The 21,507-nt window shown below is 35.3% G+C and overlaps 4 protein-coding genes across 4 annotated transcripts; 2 read left to right on the top strand and 2 right to left on the bottom strand.

The window, feature by feature from the left end:
* Positions 1–236: 236 nt before the first annotated feature.
* Positions 237–3,459, top strand: LOC122604637 (cation/H(+) antiporter 1-like). Its single transcript, XM_043777512.1, has 4 exons — positions 237–401; positions 645–1,643; positions 1,732–2,648; positions 3,204–3,459. Exons 1-4 carry the CDS (start codon positions 237–239, stop codon positions 3,457–3,459), a joined length of 2,337 nt encoding a protein of 778 aa, XP_043633447.1.
* A 1,248-nt stretch (positions 3,460–4,707) lies between these two features.
* Positions 4,708–7,186, top strand: LOC122606292 (GDSL esterase/lipase At2g23540-like). Its single transcript, XM_043779252.1, has 5 exons — positions 4,708–4,840; positions 5,300–5,448; positions 5,910–6,131; positions 6,402–6,642; positions 6,963–7,186. Exons 1-5 carry the CDS (start codon positions 4,708–4,710, stop codon positions 7,184–7,186), a joined length of 969 nt encoding a protein of 322 aa, XP_043635187.1.
* Positions 7,187–7,284: 98 nt separating this feature from the next.
* LOC122606291 (UPF0548 protein At2g17695) lies at positions 7,285–9,716 on the bottom strand. Its single transcript, XM_043779251.1, has 4 exons — positions 9,489–9,716; positions 9,176–9,355; positions 8,202–8,400; positions 7,285–7,531 (listed from the first exon to the last, which is right to left on the bottom strand). The coding sequence occupies exons 1-4, from the start codon at positions 9,545–9,547 to the stop codon at positions 7,349–7,351; spliced, it is 621 nt and encodes a 206-aa protein (XP_043635186.1). The 5' UTR covers positions 9,548–9,716; the 3' UTR covers positions 7,285–7,348.
* Positions 9,717–12,313: 2,597 nt separating this feature from the next.
* Positions 12,314–13,781, bottom strand: LOC122603616 (protein GDAP2 homolog). Its single transcript, XM_043776367.1, has 3 exons — positions 13,508–13,781; positions 13,059–13,320; positions 12,314–12,770 (listed from the first exon to the last, which is right to left on the bottom strand). Exons 1-3 carry the CDS (start codon positions 13,638–13,640, stop codon positions 12,551–12,553), a joined length of 615 nt encoding a protein of 204 aa, XP_043632302.1. The 5' UTR covers positions 13,641–13,781; the 3' UTR covers positions 12,314–12,550.
* Between the last annotated feature and the right edge of the window lie 7,726 nt (positions 13,782–21,507).

The following is a 21,507-nucleotide window of genomic DNA, read 5'->3' on the forward strand; positions in this document are numbered from 1 at the left end:
CTGTGACCCTTAATTTCTAATGCTTAAATTAAAATTCTAGACCTGTCACGAATTAGCTAAGACTCATTATTATTCTCCAAAAATACAGACACCTGCAACGAAAAAAATGGGAAATTTGTAGGATGATCTCTCTTCCCTTTCACTCTCTTTCCAAATTCATTTTTGTTCAAAATCTGTAAACACCATTTCACCTTTGTTTCTTCATTGTTTCTGGCAACAAAACCGATCTTTAAAACATGGCAAGCACGGATGAAACAACGGAGTTATCATGTCCTGATAACGACATGATGAACCCCGCCTTGACAATGACAACGCAGGTCTCTGCCATTTTGGTTTTGTCCCATGTTTTTCAGATTTTCCTCAAGCCTTTGGGCCAACCTGCCCCTCTTGCTCAGATCCTCGTAAGTATGTCACGTTATCTTCCATCTCGTATTCTTTCATTGTTATACGATTTTCTGCACATTTTGATTCTATCTCTTTTTTTCTTTTTCTTTGTTTTGTAATGTATGCATGGGAATATATTTATCAAAATAACATTGCATGGCACCGAAATATCAAATCTGTTTTGTTGATATGAAATCATGCAAAAGTAACTTGAATAATATTTGTAAAATCACAAGTGTCATTTTTTTTTGGTACCACAGGCAGGGTTCGTGCTAGGTCCGTCGGGCTTATCCAGATCACCATCAATTCACTTCTTCTTCTTTCAGAATTTCGCTATAGATTTCTACGAAAGTATGGCATTATACTGCAGAATTAGTATCATGTTTCTTATGGGTCTTGAGATGGACATTCCATATCTAATGCGAAACATACGTCCTGCAAGTATAATCGCGTGTGGTGGTTGCCTAATGTGCACAATATTTGCAGCCGCAATTTCTTTCTTCGTGTATGAAGAAACAGGATCTCGTGGATCACGTTTCACAGTGGCTTTAGTAATCACAGTGATTTTAGCCAACACTGCATCACCAATCGTGTTTCGGTTGGCTGCTGATTTGAAGTTTGCAACATCTGATATAGGAAGATTAGCTGTATCTGCTTCATTGATTGGAGACATGTATGCTGTATTTATATTGGTCATAATCTCGGGTGAGAAAAATAAACGAACGGTCAATGGTTGGGCACTTATGGCATTTTTTTCGCTTTTACTACTCGTGGTTATTATTTATTTCACAACACATTTAGTTAACTGGCTAAATAAAAGAAACAGAAATGAAAAAAATCTTCAAGCTGTAGAAGTAATGTTACTCTGTTCTGTCATTCTTGTTGCTGCCATGACTTTAGAAACTATGGGATTTAGCAGCATTATAGCTTGTTTCTTGATGGGGTCCACATTCCCTCGGGGAGGGAAATCAGCAAGAACCTTGTTAGCTATTCTCACATATACGGTTCACAACTTCATCTTCCCTATCTACTTTGGTTACACCGGGTTCAAAGCAGATACGAGTTACTTAAACGAGTTGAAAAGGGTTATTATTGTTCTTATGGTAATTGTGTTGAGTATTGGTGGCAAGATTTTCGGGACACTTGCTGCTTGTCGTTATTTGAAAACACCGTTAAACGAAGGGGTTCTTCTTGCTGTTTTAATGAACATGAAGGGGCACGTCGATATTTTGACCTTGACAACAGCTATGCAGAACAAAGTAAGTTCAATGTATGTAGTTGCAGTAGGTTTCTAACTCTTATTGACTATATTAACGACTTGAAAGTTAAGTTTTTATGTTAATACAGGTGTTGAACAGCTCAATATTCTACAACTTAATGGTTTCAGCTGTAGTGATTAGTTCCCTAATCTCGGCTGCACTAATTGGTTTCTTGGTAAGGAGAGAAAGCTACACAATCGGTCTGAAACACATACCGATGGAGTTTCACAGACCTGAGAAGGAACTAAAACTGCTCGCGTGTGTTCACAGTCGACATCCTGTCAATTCTATGGTAAGGCTCATTGTGTCACTAAGAGGGTCCGATAACATTCCTATTTGTCCATACTTAATGCATTTGATTGAGCTTCCTGAGAAAACAAAGAAAAGTTCTGCATTTTATGAACAAGAAGATGATGAAAACAGTGATGATGAAGATGATAGTAGTAATGATGTGGTGGAAATAAATGAGGCTGTTGATATGTTCACTGAAGAAACACAAATGATGATTCATCAAGTTCAAACAGTAGCACCGTTTACGAGCATGTGTCAAGATGTTTGTGACTTTGCTGATGACATTCGGGCTTCATTTATAGTTCTTCCTTTTCATAAGCATCAAAGGATAGATGGGAAATTCGAGAATGATAAAGACGGTATAAGGACTACTAATCAAAAAGTGTTGAGAAATTCTCAATGCTCGGTGGCTATTCTTGTGGACCGTGGACATACTACTACAGGTACACAAGCTGCAGGTTCTGAATCTTTGCAGCAAATTGCAACTTTGTTTTTTGGTGGGCCAGATGACCGTGAGGCATTGGGGTTTAGTAAACGTCTTAGTACACATCATCATTCTAGCGTTACTGTAATTAGGTTTCTCCCAACGTCAGCAAAAGATCCTAACTCAGGGATTAATGTTTCCCAAAAGGAGGATGATGTTTTAGTTGCTATAGATAACGAAACAGAGATCGACGAGGCTGACAGTTCAGCCTTGGCAAATTTCTATCACAGGTATGAAAAAAACAAATTACATGAATTTGAGTAAAGGTTGCAAAATGGGCAGGTTGGGTAATGGGTCAAACAACTAAATTTTTGATCAGCTATTGTTGAGCCAGCAGAATATTTGCCTAAAAGTTGGATGGACTAGGTCAAGGTAGAAATTTCGACCCAATTAACTAGTATGAAGCAGTAGATTTAGGTTATGTTCCATCCCTAGCGGGTCAACTTAAAATGAAATGTTCAAAAAGCAAACACATAATTTATGTCAAAAGTCTCTAAAGTGTAGTGTTGATGCATAAAACCTCCTACATCACAATTTTCTTATATCATAATATTAGACTATTACTGTAATAACAGTGTTTTTAACATATTGAAAGTATATATCATTTAAATCTATTAAATATTCACAGAAACACTTTGACTCAACCGGCCCATTTTGACCTGTACCAGTTGTCCAGTTTTACCTGACCCTACTGCACCACCCATTTTGCCACCTATAGCACTAGGAATAGGTGGTCTTGTGGACGCACCAAATTGTTAAAAACTACTTGTTCGTTGTATATTCAGGTACGTTACGTCAGGGAAAGTGAGATTTGTTGAAAAGTATGTGGACAACGGGGCGCAAACAGGAATGATATTGAGAGACATGGCAGAGACCTACTCAATGTTTATAGTAGGGAAAGGTGGTAGGGGAGACTCCATTTTAACTACTGGAATTAGTGACTGGGAAGAGTGCCCCGAGCTTGGCGTAGTAGGTGATTTCTTGGCTTCTAGTGAATTTGATATTAGTGGTTCAGTTTTAGTTGTTCAACAACATAGATGACTTTGATTATAAGAGTAATAGATAGACATATAAATGGTCTCTTCAAAACGCTCAGTGTTAAGTCTCCGAACCCTTGTGTTGAAAAGGGTTGATAGCATTTCATCCTGCACAAGAGTCACATATGGGCTAAAAAAGAGAGCCTTTTGGGCATGCCATGATTAGTAGACACGAACAGCAGATGGATGTCATGATTAATGTTATATAGCTTTGGTGTCACATTTACTTGCCCAGGAAGAGGTATATTGGTCTGTTGAGAATGGTGTAGTTGAGTGTATAATCTTATGTAGATGTAGGTATTCAATTTGAAGGTACAAAAATGTTATTGACAGATTGATTTTGTACTGTTACAAACATTTATACAGACCCTGGTGTCCCTCAATTGATATGGATGTTGCATCATTGTTCCAAACAAACTAGGTCTATAATGAAGTGGTCAATGTCACGGTTACAAAGACAATTTCACTTCCGCTAAAAATTAGTGTAATAAACTGAAACTTTACACAACTATTGATCACAGACCCACAAGGCCACAACTAACATGATGTGTGGGGGAAACACAGTTTTGCATGATCTGTTACAAGGAACACATCTGTATATATTTGATATCATTTACGCAAATAAAATCGATGCACTTGTGTCATAAAAGGTCAAAAAAAATTCTTGCAATTTCTGCTTGGAAGTTTATGTCAAAGCCGTTTAACAGCTAGGGAATAAACATTGTCAAAGCCATTTTTGATGCAATCTAACATGTAAGTGTGTTAGATTTATCCCACCATTTGTTTGCTTAATGGGGTAGAACAATATGATATGCTAAATATAACTATTCAGAATATTATAACCCTTTTAATGTTTCAACTTGAAGGCAAACCAAATTGTTCACATAAAAGAAACAAACTTGAAGGCAGAGTTAGAGATCAACTGAAACAAACTCGATTACTATTACTCATACATAGTAAATTTGGTCATAAACTAGGATGTATCTAGCAATTGATATTAACTAAGCTTATATATTTACCAATAATTTTAACCTTTTTCCCTTGTACTATCTAGATCCAAAAGGCTGTATCTACTACAAGTAACTGCTTTATTGTCTCGTAAAATTACCAACTAGATATGGATATGGCATTGAGAGCTCGACAACTCGTGCTACTGGTGATATGTCTAGCCATTTTTAATGTTTTGACAACAGCCACAAAGAAGGAACTGAGTCACACCAATGAACCTATATTTGTATTTGGTGATTCAACGATGGATGTGGGCACAAACAACTACGTCGAAAACTGCACTGCAAGGGTCAATCACAAATACTACGGAATAGATTATCCAGGGTCCGAAGCAACAGGGAGGTTCAGCAATGGCTTCAACACTGCTGACACTATCGGTTGGTGATATGTAAATGAGAATTTCAAATTATTTAGTTGTAAATGGGCCAATTCAGAGGTCATATAGCTGATATCAAAACAAGAGAGCTAGAAAGGAAACAGTTCAAAGAGTCAAAAGCTGCCCCGCCTGACCCATTTCGATAAACATCATACGTATTTAATTTGAAGAAAAAAAAAATCAAGCATATATTGAAACACAACTAATATATAAAAATTCAGTAATATCCAGATTATTGCCATGTTAGTATATTTTGACACACTAACTAAACTTTGAAGAAAAAGTGTTTTGAGTCAAACCCGACCGACCCGACCCGACCCAATTTGATCTCTCCCAAAAAACCAGCCGCTTTCATATGTTACCTCAACCTGCCCATTACCACCTTTGAAAATTAATTCGTCTTTACAGCTTATCTATGCATGTGTGTTCAACATAAATAGCTAGCTACATGAATGTGCAGTCCAACAATTGGGTGGCTATGACCGCAGTCCACTGCCATATCTTGCACTCGTTAATTCTAGTACGAACTTTTCGGGAGATGTACTTCGCGGGGTTAACTTTGCTTCTGGGGGTGCTGGCCTTGCTACACAAATTGGGCAAAGTTTTTATGTAAGTCTCTTTCTTCATTAAATAGCATGTAGCAGCTCAGGTTTATTAATTTGAAGATTTTTCCTTGATGTTGCACCATGACAACAAAGAAAACCCTCCCACTATGAAGTATAGACCCCGCTGGTCTTCGGAACGAGTATGCCAAAACCTAGCTTTTACCTCATATGGGTGATGGGTTGCAGGTCTGAAGTATGGCCATGAAGAAATTGGCTAAGTCGAGCCAAGGCCAATACTACTACAGGTTTGGTGCCATACATACAGACTAGAAAAGTAAGGACTATCAGCCCGGGGCCGGGAGGGTCCATTCTAACCTGTGCAATGACCAATCGTTTCACAAAACTTGGCTAGGAAAATGTCAATCCCGGCTGGATTGCTACAAAACATTGAGTTATCTGACAATGTTTACAGCTCCTCTTTGAACCTCGTAACAAAATTTATGACATTTAACAAAATTCTTGTAGGGGAAAGTGATATCTATGGAAGAGCAAGTCCAGCAGTTCGGGACAGTTAGGGGAAACATAACAGCATTACTCGGTGAATCTAAAGGTGACCTTTTGCTTCAAAATTCAATGTACATCATCAGCATTGGAAGCAACGATGTCATGACCTACATATTCATGCGTCAAATGACTCCTGAGCAGTTTATCATCAACATAACAGAAACCTATGCCATCCATCTAAAGGTTCATTTTGCTTTTTAATAGGTCAATTTGTAAAAACTAAATTACTACCGTAGTATATATATATATATATATATATTAATTAAACTTTACAATATTAATATCATTTAAATCAAATACTATAGAGTATACACTATACACAACAAAGTTTTTGATTTAACCCAAACTGATCTTGTCTGGTTGAGCTATACCAAATATTAAATATTTTGATCCACTAACCAATTCCTATTTACTCTTCTGCTATAATAATTGAGCACTATGTGAAATTCGCAGAACTTATATAGTCTGGGGGCAAGAAAGTTTGGAATTTTAAGTATTCCACCAATTGGGTGTTGTCCACTTGCCCGTTCATTCAACGGTGGTAATTGTACTGATGATACAAACAACTTGGCTGCAGCATTGTACAAACCGTTTGAATCCCTTTTGCAAAACTTAAGCTCTACACTAGAAGGGTTCAAGTACTCGCTTGGGAACACATACAATATGACAATGAATGTCATTACCAAACAAATTGGTAACAATAACTTTTCTTTTCACGCGCAAAATACAATGTACATCTACATCACATGTAGAAATGAATTAACACATAAAATAGATTAAATAGTTTATGTAACTCATAAAAAACAATTATATTTAGTGGAAATAGATTAGATGTTAGCTAACAGGCCTTAGGGACTAGACGTACAGGCCTAACCAGGAACAACTCCTAGGACAGGGCTTCACCAAGGACTGCACTAAACTGGGCTTTCCGATTAATGTTAAAACTGATATGCAAGCTTTAGAACCAATATACTTTCAGGATTAATGTTTTACGTCGGAGTGACACTTTTTCAGGGTTCAAAGATGTCAAATCAGCCTGTTGTGGGACTGTGACACAGCAGGGATTAGGAGACTGCAAGGAAGGAGCGCACCTTTGCACAAATCGTGATGATTTATTGTTCTGGGATGCATTTCATCCGACTCAAAAAGGCTCTCAACTGGCTGCTAGTGCATTGGTTTTCAGCCAAGATCCAGAAGTCGTGACTCCCATCAATTTTGGCAGTCTAAGAAATGCTTAAGATCATAAGTGTATCATGTGCACATCTGTACTCAAAATATTTTTCCTGAATAAACTCGAGCAGGAGATGATTGTGACCGCTATCATAGATTTAATCCATAAAAAGGAAACGAAAAAATAATTAAGTATATAAAATTACAATAGCAGAATTTTGTGGGAGTAGTTAATCAGAGGACACAAATTTTCTAACTGCATCGGTAGACTTGTGAGCAAAATACTTTTGCCTAAGACATACATATGGATACCCAATTATAGCAAGAGGATGTGCTGGTTTAGAAAAGGAAAGTATTTCATACCAAACTTGTTTGTCTCCATCCATCTCAACTGAAAAGCGCTCTTCTCCAGACTGCTTAGTTATGTCAAAAAATCAGAAAAACAATTCTAAATAGGAAAAAAGGAGATTCACAAACAGAATATACAAATTAAGATCATTACTGGCATGATTCTATAGTCGATGCAAACCCTACAGATTCTTAGAAAAAATTTAAGAATCAATGTTTCTGCTACAAAACTTGAACCAGTTTACGAAATGAAAAATAGAAAGAAAATATTAAAAAACCAAGACTTCTACTTGGTGACTTTGATGAACATAACAATGTATGCATCCTTTGATAGACCCTGTAATAGACTGTTTCAGCTTCAAATCGGTCAAATGATTATAAACGATCCTAATAGGAAATTTATACACTGAAACAGTCATGTAATTCTACAATTTGTGAATTCTCATCCCAATAATTTTATCTAAGGGCCTGCCGCACACTAGCAAAATTAAGTATCCGGCATATTCGCGGGTCAAATGGATACAATTCTAACATTTAAGTTCAACATAATGGGAAGAACCTCAGCCTCTGAATCTCCTATGTCGAAGACTAGCTATGGTATGTTCTAAATAACTCACATGGTTAGGTTCTCTGAACACTAACAATACACTTGTTCACATGTAATGTATGAAAACTACAGATTTTTTATAAAAAACCAAAATGAAAAACATTTGACGCAAAAGAGGAAACACTAACCAGCAAGTGTCCTCTGAGTGTGCCACCACCAAAACCAAAAGACGCAATATTGGTCTTATTGTTTTTAGTCTCATTAACATAAACAACCTGCAAAGGCATCCTGAGCCATGGAACAAACTCCTTCACGCAAACACAAAACTTCACCCCATTCTCGATCGGTGTCTTTGGATCAACAAATGCCCAACTCAATCCGAAATGCCTAACAAAAATCCATAACAGCAAGTCAACAAGCCTCACCTTGATGTCATTATAACCAAACATTAAAGTCAGAGTATCTGACAGTATTCTCAAATACAGCAAACTGAACAACAATATAACCAGATTTCACCAAACTGTCATTCTATGTAACGAACTCGTGATAATTTTGATGTAAAATATGCTTATTTGTGCTTTAGGCCCTTAACTATAAAAGGGCCTATGCTTATTTTAAGGGTCTCAATTTTTTTCATTTTTGAGGCTAATTGCAAGCAAATAAGCCAAAAGTGTAACTAATCTTTAGTATAGTTGAGTATTCCCTAAGTACATATAAACTTTAATCGATAAAGTCACATTTCATAGGTTCGCTTAAGGCCCCGGAAACGGTTAAGACACCCTGCTATAACAAGCCATTTAGATCAAAAGGTAAGAAAACCAAAGTTCATTACATCAAATGGTATGTTTAAAAGTTGATTACTTTAATTATCGTTATTGTATATTCAAAAAATATGTAGTTTCAAATGTCCTAGAGTCCAGATTGTTTATACAGCTTTTATTTAATTATTGTTATTGTATATGTATATATTCGGTAGTATAAATAAATATACAACCGGATACATACGATAATTATATATAAAGGTTTAGATACACACGATAAAAGCGTTTTAACTTATAATAAAGCATGATAGTTACATATAACAGACATTGGATTCCATTTCAATTCAATAATAATTTACTAAGTTACAATAATGTTTGAAAAAACAAACAAACAAACAAACCTCCAAGTTTGAAGAGCAGTTTTTCCTTTTGAAAAAGCATCTGGGCCTGAGCCCACCAACATTTTAGAATGATTGATTACAAATCCATCTTTTTCAAGTTGTTGTTTATTAATATCTTCTGATAATTGTAGTTTTGCAGTAGCTCCGATGTATTTTTCATCATAATTGAATGTACCTGCCCTAATGCACAAATTACAACAACAACAAAAAACAGATGAAATTAGGAGAAAATGTGTTTTTTGAGAACTGAACTGAACTGAAATATATAAATCATATGATAAAACAGAATGTAATGTAATGAAATAATTATTACTTGTTGAGGCAATCTTTCTGTTGTTTGGGTGAAGGACGAGTCCAAGACAAAAACACCATTTTGTTTCTTTTTTTTTTTTTTTTTGGCAAACAAGCTGGTGGTAATCCTTTTAAGTATCGGATATGGCGCGTGTCGTCCGGCGGCTCCAAAATGACTGACTTTGTTATAAACGGACTATATTATCGAATTTTACACGACCCGAAACGAAAACTGAATTTGAATTCAAGTATTTCCTGATTTAAAAATTTGCTACGATAAGATTCTTTTATACGGTAATAGTTTTTGTAGAAAGGTTAAGGAAAGCATGCAATACTATTTTAAGGAAAACAGGGAGTAGGGATGGCAATGGGGCGGGGATTGTCGGGGACCTCAATCCCTATCCTCATACCCGATTTTCACTTGTAGTCTCCATCCCCGTCGGAGAATTAAATTACATCCTCATACATGTCCCCATCGGGTATCGGAGATATTTTTTTTGAATTAACATGAATTTATTATAGATTATATGTAGGAGAATGTATATTTCGACATCTTATTTTTATGTATAAACTAATATATATGTTAAGTAAATAATTAATAAAGTATAATACATGAAAAGTATTAAACAAAAGCTTTAAACATAAAATTGATTCTAGAATATAGATAAGAACTTAAAGTGATTGTAATAAATATATATATATAGTATTTTCGGGTATAGGGATCGGGGATTGACGGTTTCTCATCCCCGTCTCCATCCCCATCAGGGATTAGATTTGCATCCCCATACCCGTCCTCATCCCCGGTCAACTCGGGATTCCCCGGTCAAATCGGGTGCGGGTGTCGGATTCCCCATCGGGTACGGGTATTTTTGTCATCTCTAGCAGGAGGGATTATATAAATTTTAGGGGAGGATATGTAAAATTCAGGGAGGCTATGTATGTTTATCAAATTCAAAGGTTTAATTTGTAACTTTTTTCAAAGGGACAGTACTTAAACTTAGGTAAAGTCTACAGTACAGATCATTTTCCCATAATTTTTTTACCTTTTTCCAAAATCTCAAAAATTAAATTGATATACTTAAAATACTTCTTCTTTTTATTCATTAATTTAAACATTTTCACATCATATAACTATAATATTTCCAATAAAATAATTTACAACATAAATTTCTAAATCCTTAAAATAACTACACTTTCGCTTTCAACATCAATCAATTTTACATTCACCAACATTACCAACCCTGTTACCCATCACCGCCACTATTGCCAACACTACCGCTGTCTCGCGCTGCTACCATCATCGTCGTTGCATTGTACGAGCGTATGACTAGTTAAATTGAACTTAGATATTTAAATTGGAACTTTCTAATCTAAAAATAATGTTTACAATCTATTAAACTTAATTTATACGAAATATTTATAAGTTATAGTTAATATAGATACGCACAACTTATGTATATCTGGCCTTATCTAAAACTATTTCAAGTTTATTTTAGATTTGAAACTTTTTAAAAGCAAATGATTTATCTTGTTAAAAATACTTACAAAACCATCAAAACATGACATATGGATTATTGGATTCAGCCAATTCTTTTTCTTACTCTCATTTTTTATTTTGACACATAATCTTATAATTAGAAAAAAAATTATGAAGTTTAGTTAAGACAATACATCATTTCTCTTTTATAAACTTACAAAGTGTCGATAGCCATAGGTGTCTAAATTATGAGTTTAACATTAAAAGTAGTTTATTTTGGTGTTAACTTAGTTGTACGTATACAGTGTATATGGATTAAAATTAGCCAACTTAAACCGAGATTGTGATGTTGTGTTTCATTTTTTTTTTAGATTGCGATATATTTTCATGTGGTATTCCTACCATGATTTATATTGTTGATATTTACTCGGAAAAATCTTAAATTGGCCTTCCATATATCGATTCGAGGATCTATTCATTCATGGCCAAGTAGATGTAAAGAAGTCCATAAATGAAAAGTGAAAAGTAATAAAGTTCATGAATGTGGATAAAAAGAAGAAAAAAGTGGTGGTCTCGACCACTATCTTTTAAAAATATTCAATTAATTTTACACCGCAAAAACTAGTATATCAATTGCAACTTTTACTTTAGCATAACTAGTAGTTCATTTTACATGTTGTACGCTAGGTTAAGCTAAGAAATATTGTACACTTTCAATTATTTAAAAATAATTTTATGAAGTCGATATACAACCTAATTGATTGGACACATACATGTGAACTCCTTTTGAGTTTTATCGTATCAAATAATCGAAACAAAATTCAACAAAAGAAGAAAATTAAATAATACTACAAAACAATATTTGCATCATGTAGGTTATTTGTGTCTTTGAACATATGTTGTGACATTTAAAGATTTCTAAATTATGTAATTATTAATTTTATCTTTCTCAGCAAAAGATATACAGTATTGATTAAATAAACTTTTCACAGAACACCAAAAGTAAGATGAAAAAGAAAAAGTTCGAGACGGGGTTCATACAATCATACCCGTGACCTGCTATTACAAAATACAGAGTAATAATTAATGAACATTAGATACATTTATTTTACGTTTATCTAGAATATATTGAGTTCGTTAAATATACCATAACTCGTGTCTGGGCACAAATTAAAACGCGCACATATATGTAATCAACACAAAAACCGGTTGCCGTTGGCAATAGTCTAAAAAAAAACCAAATAGTCAAGAACACCTATCAAAATCAAGAGTCAAGAACAACGCCTATCAAAATCAATGTTTTTGTGAGATAATAATCACACCAGATATTTGCTGAACATTTAGGTATATCTATAATCTTAAAACCAAACTAAGCAATATAATCACAATATAAATTAACACCCATAAATATATACATATAACATTCATAAGTGAAAATTTCCACTTATTAAGATGTCACTCAATCTTCGATTACTTTCATCTCAATTTACAACACTTAGCAAGCAAAAACTAATTAAGGAGAGCTTGCACTTTGGATTACTAGCAACACACTTTTTTGATTACTAGAAACACAACACACAATGTATCTTCATCACATTTGATGAGTACTAGGAAATACACCTTGTGGAATACATCGCCACAGAGGAATCAACCACGGGCGCATCATAAACTCTAGGATGATCACTTTCTATACCATAATCCATCATCGGACGATACTCCAAATCCTCGTCGTGGTCATAAACGAATTCCGGAATCTCTATTGCATTCCTTCTAACATGTTCCCATAAATACGCTAATCGGCTCACATACTTTAACTTCGCATATAACCTACACCACCATCACACACAAAATCACTTGAGGTTATTAAGCTGCTGAATGTATAAATAATGTCGGTATATATTAAGTAAAAAATAGGTAATTAACAATTATTTTTGTTTATCAAGTAAAAGAAACATGAAACCAAACCTAACGCCTGTTTTAATCCCTTCTTTTTTATGCACAAAATTTTTAAAAAATACATAGTTACTTTGTCATTTATAAAAAAATTAATTTGTTTATAAATTTGAATTTGTTAAAACCAAAACCAAAGTATGTAAAAAAGACATGATGACATACCCGCCAGTAAAGATGAAACGGCCGAATGTGGCTAGAAAGAGTCTAGACTGCAGATCAGGGTGAACGAAATAAACCGTCTCTAGAAACTGTTTGACGGTAATCGGAATAGCATCGTAAACGGACCGGAGAGCTGAGATTCCGGGGAAATTATCGCTCTTATTGACGTCGGTGTGAATATAAACGATCACAAAAGGCCTTTCTAGTTTAGGGAATATTTTCACTTCTAAATACTTTTTCAATAAGTCAACTGTTAAATCCTTGGCTGTATAACAACAAAAACATATACAAATTAATATTTATTTTTCTGAATTTTATCATATATAAATATATAATAAATTCACATAATCACATCTATATTTATGTGTATGTATGTATAACAACAACAACAAAAATATAAAAGTAAATAAATAAAAAACAAAACAAAAAAACATGTATATTTATATATATACCTGGAAAGTGTTTTCCGATGATACGTAAGATCTTGCGACCACGTTTGTCTCTGCCTTTGATTTTGAAAAGGTTAAGTTTATGAATTAGTTTGATTTGATCTACAGGAGGAGGAGCTTCTTCTTCATCAGCCATGGCGATATATGTATCTTCTATATCTATATGTTTGTATGTATGTATATTTATATATCAAAGATAGGATAAGATTGAATGAGATTGATTAACATTTGTATTTATATTTATATATTGTATTATATAATTGGGATGGGTGTTGGGATGGGATTGGGAAAGGTTGAAAAAAAGAAGATAGAAGAATAGGATTTTTTTAAGGGATTGGAAACAACAAGATGAGATGGAATATAATCTGACGGCTGATATGAGAATGGAATATTCGAATTCTGACCGAGTCGGATGGGTGTGGCTGGGTGTGTGCGCGGCCGGTGAATCATACGGGATCGAGTATCTACAGTTTCCATATATTGTTTCTCGTTCTCGAGATGTGGTTGGTTACATGGTTGGTAAATCTGGACCGTTAGTTTTAGGTTGGGTAATGTATTGTAGGCCTACGAATGAATGGACTCTGATGAGTTGGTGTACTTTGTATTTATGTAGTAGTAATAGACTAATAGTTTGGCCCATGGTTTTCAATCTGAAAACATAATGTCTTCTCCATGTCCCAAGTTGGACCAAGTAAAAACTTTGAATTTTCTATAATATTTTAAGGGATTAAATAATTAATCACGGGATACTTAAAGTACTTTTCTGTTTGTACATAGTTACCAATTATATTTTTTTTATTGATATATGTTACCCACAAACTTATAAAATTTGTACATGGTTGACCATTATCTTCATACTTGTTTCTCTCTCATGTACATTTCTTCATGTTTGGTTCTCTCTCTATATAAAAAACCCAGATCTTAAAAAAATAAATAAATAAACTCGAAGACAAAACGAAAATATATATTTGCTTGATGTTTAAACTAATAACTCAACTACTAACATATCTACAAGAAAGAAGCTTATACAAAGGTTTTTGAAAAGAAATAGAAGATGAAGCGAATTGATCTCACCATTAAAATAGGTCAATAGCAAGTTCTAGATATTTTTTGTTTATCCCACCATAAAGCCCCTTTTATAAATCAAGGAACATCTGTTCATTCTCCCACCAGCAGAGCAAAAATCTTGTTTATGATTTTGCAAAAATTCAGATTCGGCGGAGCACCGGAGCATCACCACCAAGGGCGACAGCTAGAACCAAGAAAAAAAGGTCAACCACAAAATATAGATCTTAAGAAACAAAAAAGAAAAACAACAACCACCGTAGATCCATTCGCCGGATCCCTAATTCAACCACCATAGCCGCCGTCAATACTTCCGGTGACGATGAAGATGAAAGAGAAGAAAAGAAAGCTAAGTTTGTTGTTGATCAATAAAATGGGGAATATTCGAGATCTGTTTTGGATTGGATGTATGTATGGTGCATAATCAAGATCTGGGTAATAACTCACTTTTTTTGTTTTTTGTTTTGTTGAAAATCTTGTCTTTTTTTAGAGAGAGCCAGATATGAAGAAATGTAGATGAGACAGAAGCAGGTATGAAGATAATGGTCAACTATATATAAATTTTATAAGTTTGTGGGTAATATATATCAATAAAAAAAACTATAATGGGCAACCATGTATAAATGAAAAAGTACGTTAGGTATCCCGTGATTAATCCCATATTTTAATTAATGAAGAAATTACGTTTTCTAAAGAGGAGAAAGATTAAACGTAGTGCACGAAAACTAACTAGACCTTTTTCATCTTCATTTGTCTACTTTATAAATAATTCACGAACAAAGATAACATTGTACTCATATCCATTTAATAAAAAATTGGTTTGTTCATGTTCGTTCGTTTGTTTACATAAACGAATATTGATCATGGACATAGACAAATTAAACAAATCACTTATATTGCTACAATTGAAAATCAGTGGTATAAAATATTCATTCCTTAAAGTTATTTACCAAACATTCTTAATTATGATTTTAATATTAAACAAAAAAAAGTATTTTTTTTTTGAAAAGCAGAGCGGATAAATGACTAATACCCCCAATTTTGATATGCTCACGCCGGGTTCGAATCTTGGCAATGCCCTAAAGATTTTGCTCTCCCATGTGTAGATAGGTATAACATTGTTAAGGCCCCTCACCACATTTGCATGTGGCAAGATTTGAACCCATGACCTCCTATGAAGAAACCACAAAGTGGAAATTTAGGTAACAAAAATTTGCTACTTGTACATCTTAACTAGTAAGTCGTGGGATTCACTGTTTTTCGCGGATGACACACATACACAAAATACGTGACACACATTAAAATATATTGTTGTTCAAGTCTAAGAAGTTTCAGGTCACGACTTATGTCTCATCACCTCTTTAATTACGCCTAATTAACGTGTACCACAAAAAGATACATTCAAAATAATGGCTACCGACCCGAGGCGCCGATCGGGAAAGTCATAAAGGGACGTTGAACGCAATTCGTAAGGGTGTTACCTTGATGATTTCCAAAAGTTACTTGGCTACACTGGGTAAAAAATGTTCCTAGAAAAGTCAATATTCACGTGTGGAGAAAGTTGAAGGATAGACTCCCGAATCGATTTAACTTGTGGTTTCGTGGTATAACATTAATTGATTGGATTAAAAATCCTAGTTTGTTTGTTTAAGAAGCATTTGTTTGATGATTTGGTGCCTGAGAACCATGCTCTTCAAAGTTCAAATGGATAAGGTTATTCTCTTAGAGGAAAGATAATTATAGTACAAGGGTAAAAAAAAGTACAAAAGTACAATCTCCAGTCGTTGGATCAAAGCTTTGGACGGCTTAGATCTTCCTTCTTCCTCCTTCTCCTTCTCCGGCGAGACTGTCGCCGCCAGCCACCACCTTCTTCTTCTTCGGCGAGACAACCATCGCCACCACCATCATCTCCGACCACCCCAACCACGGCGCCGACGCTGGCAGCAAGGGCTTCGCCCGTACCGTAGCAAACCGTCACCTTCCCTTGGATCGTCACCCATCAAATCCATATGATTCCCATATGCGTCCCTTGACGATTAGCTTAGAATAGATAAGGGCCATTGGCCCGTACCATATCCACCGGAAAACGAACCTGATTATCGTCGGCGATGTCGTCGGAGGTGGTGGCGGTAGTTGATCGCCGGAAAAGAAGGAAGAAGGAGGAGGTGTGGCAGTCGCCGGAGAAGAAGGAAGAAGGTTGTACTTTTTCCCCCCTTATACTACAAATAACCCACCCCTATTCTCTTATATATATATATACGAGCATGGTACACGCGCAATGCGGCGGCGAGTCGACGATGACGGTGGTGGCGACATCTATTGGTGTAAGTAAAAGTATTTGATTTAAAGTGGTAGTAGAGATATTTTCTAATATAATAAACTAATGGTGTAATTTAATATTAAGGGTTGATGGTGATTTAATTCATTAAGGGTATTTTGGTCAATTCGTATGTCCCATTTATGTAAACTTTCAACATAGGGGTTATAACTTTTATATAGTAGTATATATATATATGAAAAAGTTAAATTAGGGACTCCTTATTTTAGGGACTGTTAGGGACTCCTTCTACCCCCTTCTCCGGCCACCACCACCATCATCTCTGACCACCACCACCACCATGATCCTCCGGCGACGGCGACCATCTCCGGCAAGACTTACACATGTTTAAGTAACTTACACATGTTTTAAATACAAATTTTTTTTAGGTAGATCACCCATCACCGGTCACCCCCTATGACCTATCACCCTCTATGACCTATCACCCTCAATGACCTATCACCCCCACCAGCTTTGGTTTATGAATATCCTTAAGGGCGAAGCCCGCTCCAAATCATAATTTTTATTCAACTTACATACTTACACATGCGTAAGTCTCGCCGGAGATGTCGTCGGAGATGATCAGTGGTGATTAGATCTAATGAAAATGGACGGTCTAGATCGAGTCCCTAACAATCCCTAAAATAAGGAGTCCCTAATCTAATCCACTCCTATATATATATATATATATATATATAGGGTAAAGTTATTTTGAGAACCTTTTTTCTTGCGAGAACCTTTGAGAACTTTTCAAATTAAGCCCAACCGATGATTGTTCTTTACATGAAAATTGTTTTTTGATTGTTTTCTGAATAACTTATATGTAATTTTGAAGTTTATAATTGTGTGGAGCATGGATTATCATCCGTTATACAATTATGTGGAGATTTGGATTCTTGATCACATGTGCACGAATATTGCTATGATTACATGTATGCAAGTTAATCACATGTAATCATAGCAATATTCGTGCACATGTGATCAATAATCCAAATCTCCACATCTATACTACCTGTATAAACAAACTATCCCTCCCTCATTCAACTCTCTACCTTTTAATTACCTAATATACCCTCTACATTTAAACCACCTCCACACACCTTATCCCTGAAATTCCGAGATTACCCTTAATAAAAAAAAAACCCTACAATTACCTAAAACCCCTATTGTTATATGATTGTGTATAGGTATCACGAGATTAAAGATAACGTTAAGACCACCGGACAATAGCAATTAAAGAAGAACTGATCAGAAGACAAGTATAGTCGAGACATCAAATAGCTCGAGTTATGACATACACAAATCTTAAATACCCTGTCTCTAAGACTCGAGATACAAAGGGCAGGCATGAGATTGCAAAAGCATGAGATATAACAAGACCTAATGCTCGAGATAGAATACTCGAAATATATATATATATATATATATATTTTTGAATTAAAAAGCTAGACTTACAAGGATATATGCTCGAGATATGAACGAAGGGAGGAAGAGCTCGAATTAGAAAGGCATGAGATATAACATGGAGAGCCGCTCGAGATATCGAAATATATGTATATACATATTTAGTTTTAAATTGGAGACTATAATCTGATAGGCTCGATGTATGCCCGAGATGTGGAGGGCTCGAGATGTGACAAGGAAGGAGGAGCTCGAGATCTAGCAAGATGTGACAAGGAAGGAGGAGCTCGAGATATAGTAAGTGGCTCGAGATATGACAATGTTGCTTGAATAAATGTAAGACTCGAGATATGGCCTCTTGCTCGAGATCTAGTAATAGTAGCAGCCATGTCACATTTAACCTAATGGGCTAGAATTTCGTGGGCTAGAGATACCTTCTCAAAAGCCTTGCTCGTAATATATGGATGTGGACATGATCGAGATATGACAATTCCAGATAGATGACAATAAAAGCATGAGCAATGCTCCCTACATAAATATATGTTGCTCGAGTGGGTATCTAACCTAATGGGCCGATCTAATTCCTTTGTGGGCTGAAGTATCGAGTTAGTTATAGGACCAAAGTATTCGTCTGGTGCTTTGAGTATATATACATATTCATGCCCACGAATTCAATTCTTGCAAAGGTTTAATTCGCATATATTGTGTCACCTTAATATAACATCTTGGCATGACAATATAAGAATGCCTTCTACAGAAATTATACATATGACATATAAAAGTAAATATTCATATGGATAATCAATGCACGTCAAGCTACAGTCTTTACAAGGAAAAGGAAATTGACAATATACTAATCCCAGAAAGTACTTGTCTGCCTTCCAAATATACTTCATATAAAATCTCAATTCAATGTTTGTCAACGGACACATTCAATCACATTCAATACTTACAGTCAATCAAGAATCAATCATATCAAATTCATCACACAATCACTGTCACCTTAGACTCGCTAAAAGTTTGTTAGCTTCACAATGATTTATCAGGAGTCATAGTGATTGTGCCCTAATCTTATTCATCACTGAGCCCAATTAATTTAGGGTCAAACATTATCAAAACCCCCATTAACTCTAAAAATATTGCTGAACGTATTGCTACAGATAAGAAAAAATTTATAACTCATGAAATTACGAACCAATTATGTCCTTTGTATATTCGTATTAAATTTTAATCTTTGACTATTTATTTTTTAATTGCCTTAGTCTCCTCCCCTACAATTGTAAGTGGTTATTTTTCACGGTTAATGTTTGCACTTCATTATTTTTTGCACCTAATCCGCGACTTATTTTTAGAATGATATATACGGTTAGATCCTGCATTGACGCATCTCATGAAAGTAAACTGAACGATATAAACCGTTACGGTGTCTAAAGCGTTATAGACCGTCGCCGCTGCAACGCGCGGGCACCACTCTAGTAATTATATAACGGATGAGAATCCATGCTTCCACACAATTTATAAACTTCAAAATTACACATAAGTTATTCAGAAAACAATCAAAAAACAATTTTCATGTAAAGAATAATCATCGGTTGAGCTTGATTTGAAAAGTTATCAAAAGTTCTCGCAAAGAAAAAGGTTCTCAAAATAATTTTTCACTATATATATATATATATATATGGGAAAGATAAAATAAGTCCAACTTATTTTAAGTAAAAAAAAAGTCCATTGATTTTCTTACATCTCCTCCAATTCCAACCACCTCCTACCACCACCACCATCATCTCCGACCTTCACCATGATCCTCCGGCGACGGCGACGGCGACCATCTCCGGCGAGACTTACACATGTGTAAGTACAACTTTTTTAGCATTTTAGGGTTTAAAATTTCTAGGTTTTTTCCTTCGCGAGACAACCACTACCGGCCACCATCATCTTCGACCACCCCAACCACACCGCCGGCATCAAGGGCTTCTCCCGTACCATAGCAAACCTTCATTATCTCTTGGATCACCGCCCATCAAATCCATACGATTCCCATATGCGTCCCTTGACAGTCAGCTTAGAACGAATGAGGGCCTCTGGCCCGTACTGTATCCATCCGAAAACGAACTTGATTCTCGTCGGAAAGTTAACTTACACATGTGTAGTTGTACTTACACGTGTGTAAGTCTCGCCGGAGATGGTCGCCGTCACCGGAGGATCATAGTGGTGGCCAGAGATGATGATGGTGGTGGTGGTGGTGGTCGGAGTTAACTTACAGATGTGTAAGTTACATGGATTTTTTTTTGACTCAAATTAGCTATACTCAATTTATCCCACCCACATATATATATATATATACGAACTATTTTGATCGACAATACAGAGCAGGAGCAATAACAATAATTTTGGTCTTTCGTACAAAAGTGTACGGTTGCGCTTTCTTGCATTACAAGGTTGTCATTGTTAATGTAATGAGGTTTCAGGCATGTAGCGTAGCCTCGAGACTTATTTGGGATTGCACCAAAAACATTACGGGGTAAAAACGGGTGGGCATGGTCAATGTTGCATTTCTCATTCTCATTTGACGGGAATCGATATAAGCGTTTTCAAACCTTTTTACGGTCCTAACAATTAAAGTCTAAAGAAGAATTTAGATTTTTTTTGAAGTTGACCTCTAGTAACTTGCTAATTGATCTATTTATGTTATTAATAAAATTTCCGCCGTTCACAGAATAAAGAATTTTACATACCACTCATGTTGAAGCATGTAACGAAAGTTCAGATTAGACCTCACAAGTCCTCATGTAATAAACTATATGTATAGTTGTATACCAGCTAAGCTTTGATAATAAGTTCTACTGGTCCCATATTCAACTTGGTATGATATCTCATATTCGATTCCTGATGTTTGTTCTTAAATGAGACTAATCAAATTGCCAAAAGTGTAGAATATGTTTGGTTTAAAATTAAGAGACTCAAAGGACTCCGTTTGAGTGATCAGGCATCGTTCGAGAGCAAATTAAATAGTTGTGAGATGACCAACATAATATTTAAACTCTATTTATGAAACCAACAATATCGGGATTAGTCAGTAAATCATTTGTGTAATTTATTCTATTTATATTATAGATGACTAAGATATATAAAATAACAATAATATGATGGTGAAGACTTCAGATGGCTTACAAAGACTAGGCAAGCCACATGTACTAAATGTTTGGACATGAATTTATCT

The sequence above is a fragment of the Erigeron canadensis genome, chromosome 6, assembly GCF_010389155.1.
Source record: "Erigeron canadensis isolate Cc75 chromosome 6, C_canadensis_v1, whole genome shotgun sequence".
Taxonomy (NCBI): domain Eukaryota; kingdom Viridiplantae; phylum Streptophyta; class Magnoliopsida; order Asterales; family Asteraceae; genus Erigeron; species Erigeron canadensis.

Excerpts from the sequence above, each read along its gene's own strand:
- LOC122604637 (XM_043777512.1), top strand. The coding sequence starts at position 237 with ATGGCAAGCACGGATGAAACAACGGAGTTATCATGTCCTGATAACGAC. Across the intron at positions 402-644 it reads CCCCTCTTGCTCAGATCCTC|GCAGGGTTCGTGCTAGGTCC; the intron begins GTAAGTATGTCA and ends TTGGTACCACAG. Across the intron at positions 2,649-3,203 it reads TTGGCAAATTTCTATCACAG|GTACGTTACGTCAGGGAAAG; the intron begins GTATGAAAAAAA and ends TTGTATATTCAG.
- LOC122606292 (XM_043779252.1), top strand. The coding sequence starts at position 4,708 with ATGGATGTGGGCACAAACAACTACGTCGAAAACTGCACTGCAAGGGTC. Across the intron at positions 4,841-5,299 it reads CAACACTGCTGACACTATCG|TCCAACAATTGGGTGGCTAT; the intron begins GTTGGTGATATG and ends ATGAATGTGCAG. Across the intron at positions 6,643-6,962 it reads TGTCATTACCAAACAAATTG|GGTTCAAAGATGTCAAATCA; the intron begins GTAACAATAACT and ends ACACTTTTTCAG.
- LOC122606291 (XM_043779251.1), bottom strand. The coding sequence starts at position 9,547 with ATGGTGTTTTTGTCTTGGACTCGTCCTTCACCCAAACAACAGAAAGAT. Across the intron at positions 9,356-9,488 it reads CAGAAAGATTGCCTCAACAA|GGCAGGTACATTCAATTATG; the intron begins GTAATAATTATT and ends TTTGTGCATTAG. Across the intron at positions 8,401-9,175 it reads ACTGCTCTTCAAACTTGGAG|GCATTTCGGATTGAGTTGGG; the intron begins GTTTGTTTGTTT and ends GATTTTTGTTAG.
- LOC122603616 (XM_043776367.1), bottom strand. The coding sequence starts at position 13,640 with ATGGCTGATGAAGAAGAAGCTCCTCCTCCTGTAGATCAAATCAAACTA. Across the intron at positions 13,321-13,507 it reads CATCGGAAAACACTTTCCAG|CCAAGGATTTAACAGTTGAC; the intron begins GTATATATATAA and ends GTTGTTATACAG. Across the intron at positions 12,771-13,058 it reads CGTTTCATCTTTACTGGCGG|GTTATATGCGAAGTTAAAGT; the intron begins GTATGTCATCAT and ends ATGGTGGTGTAG.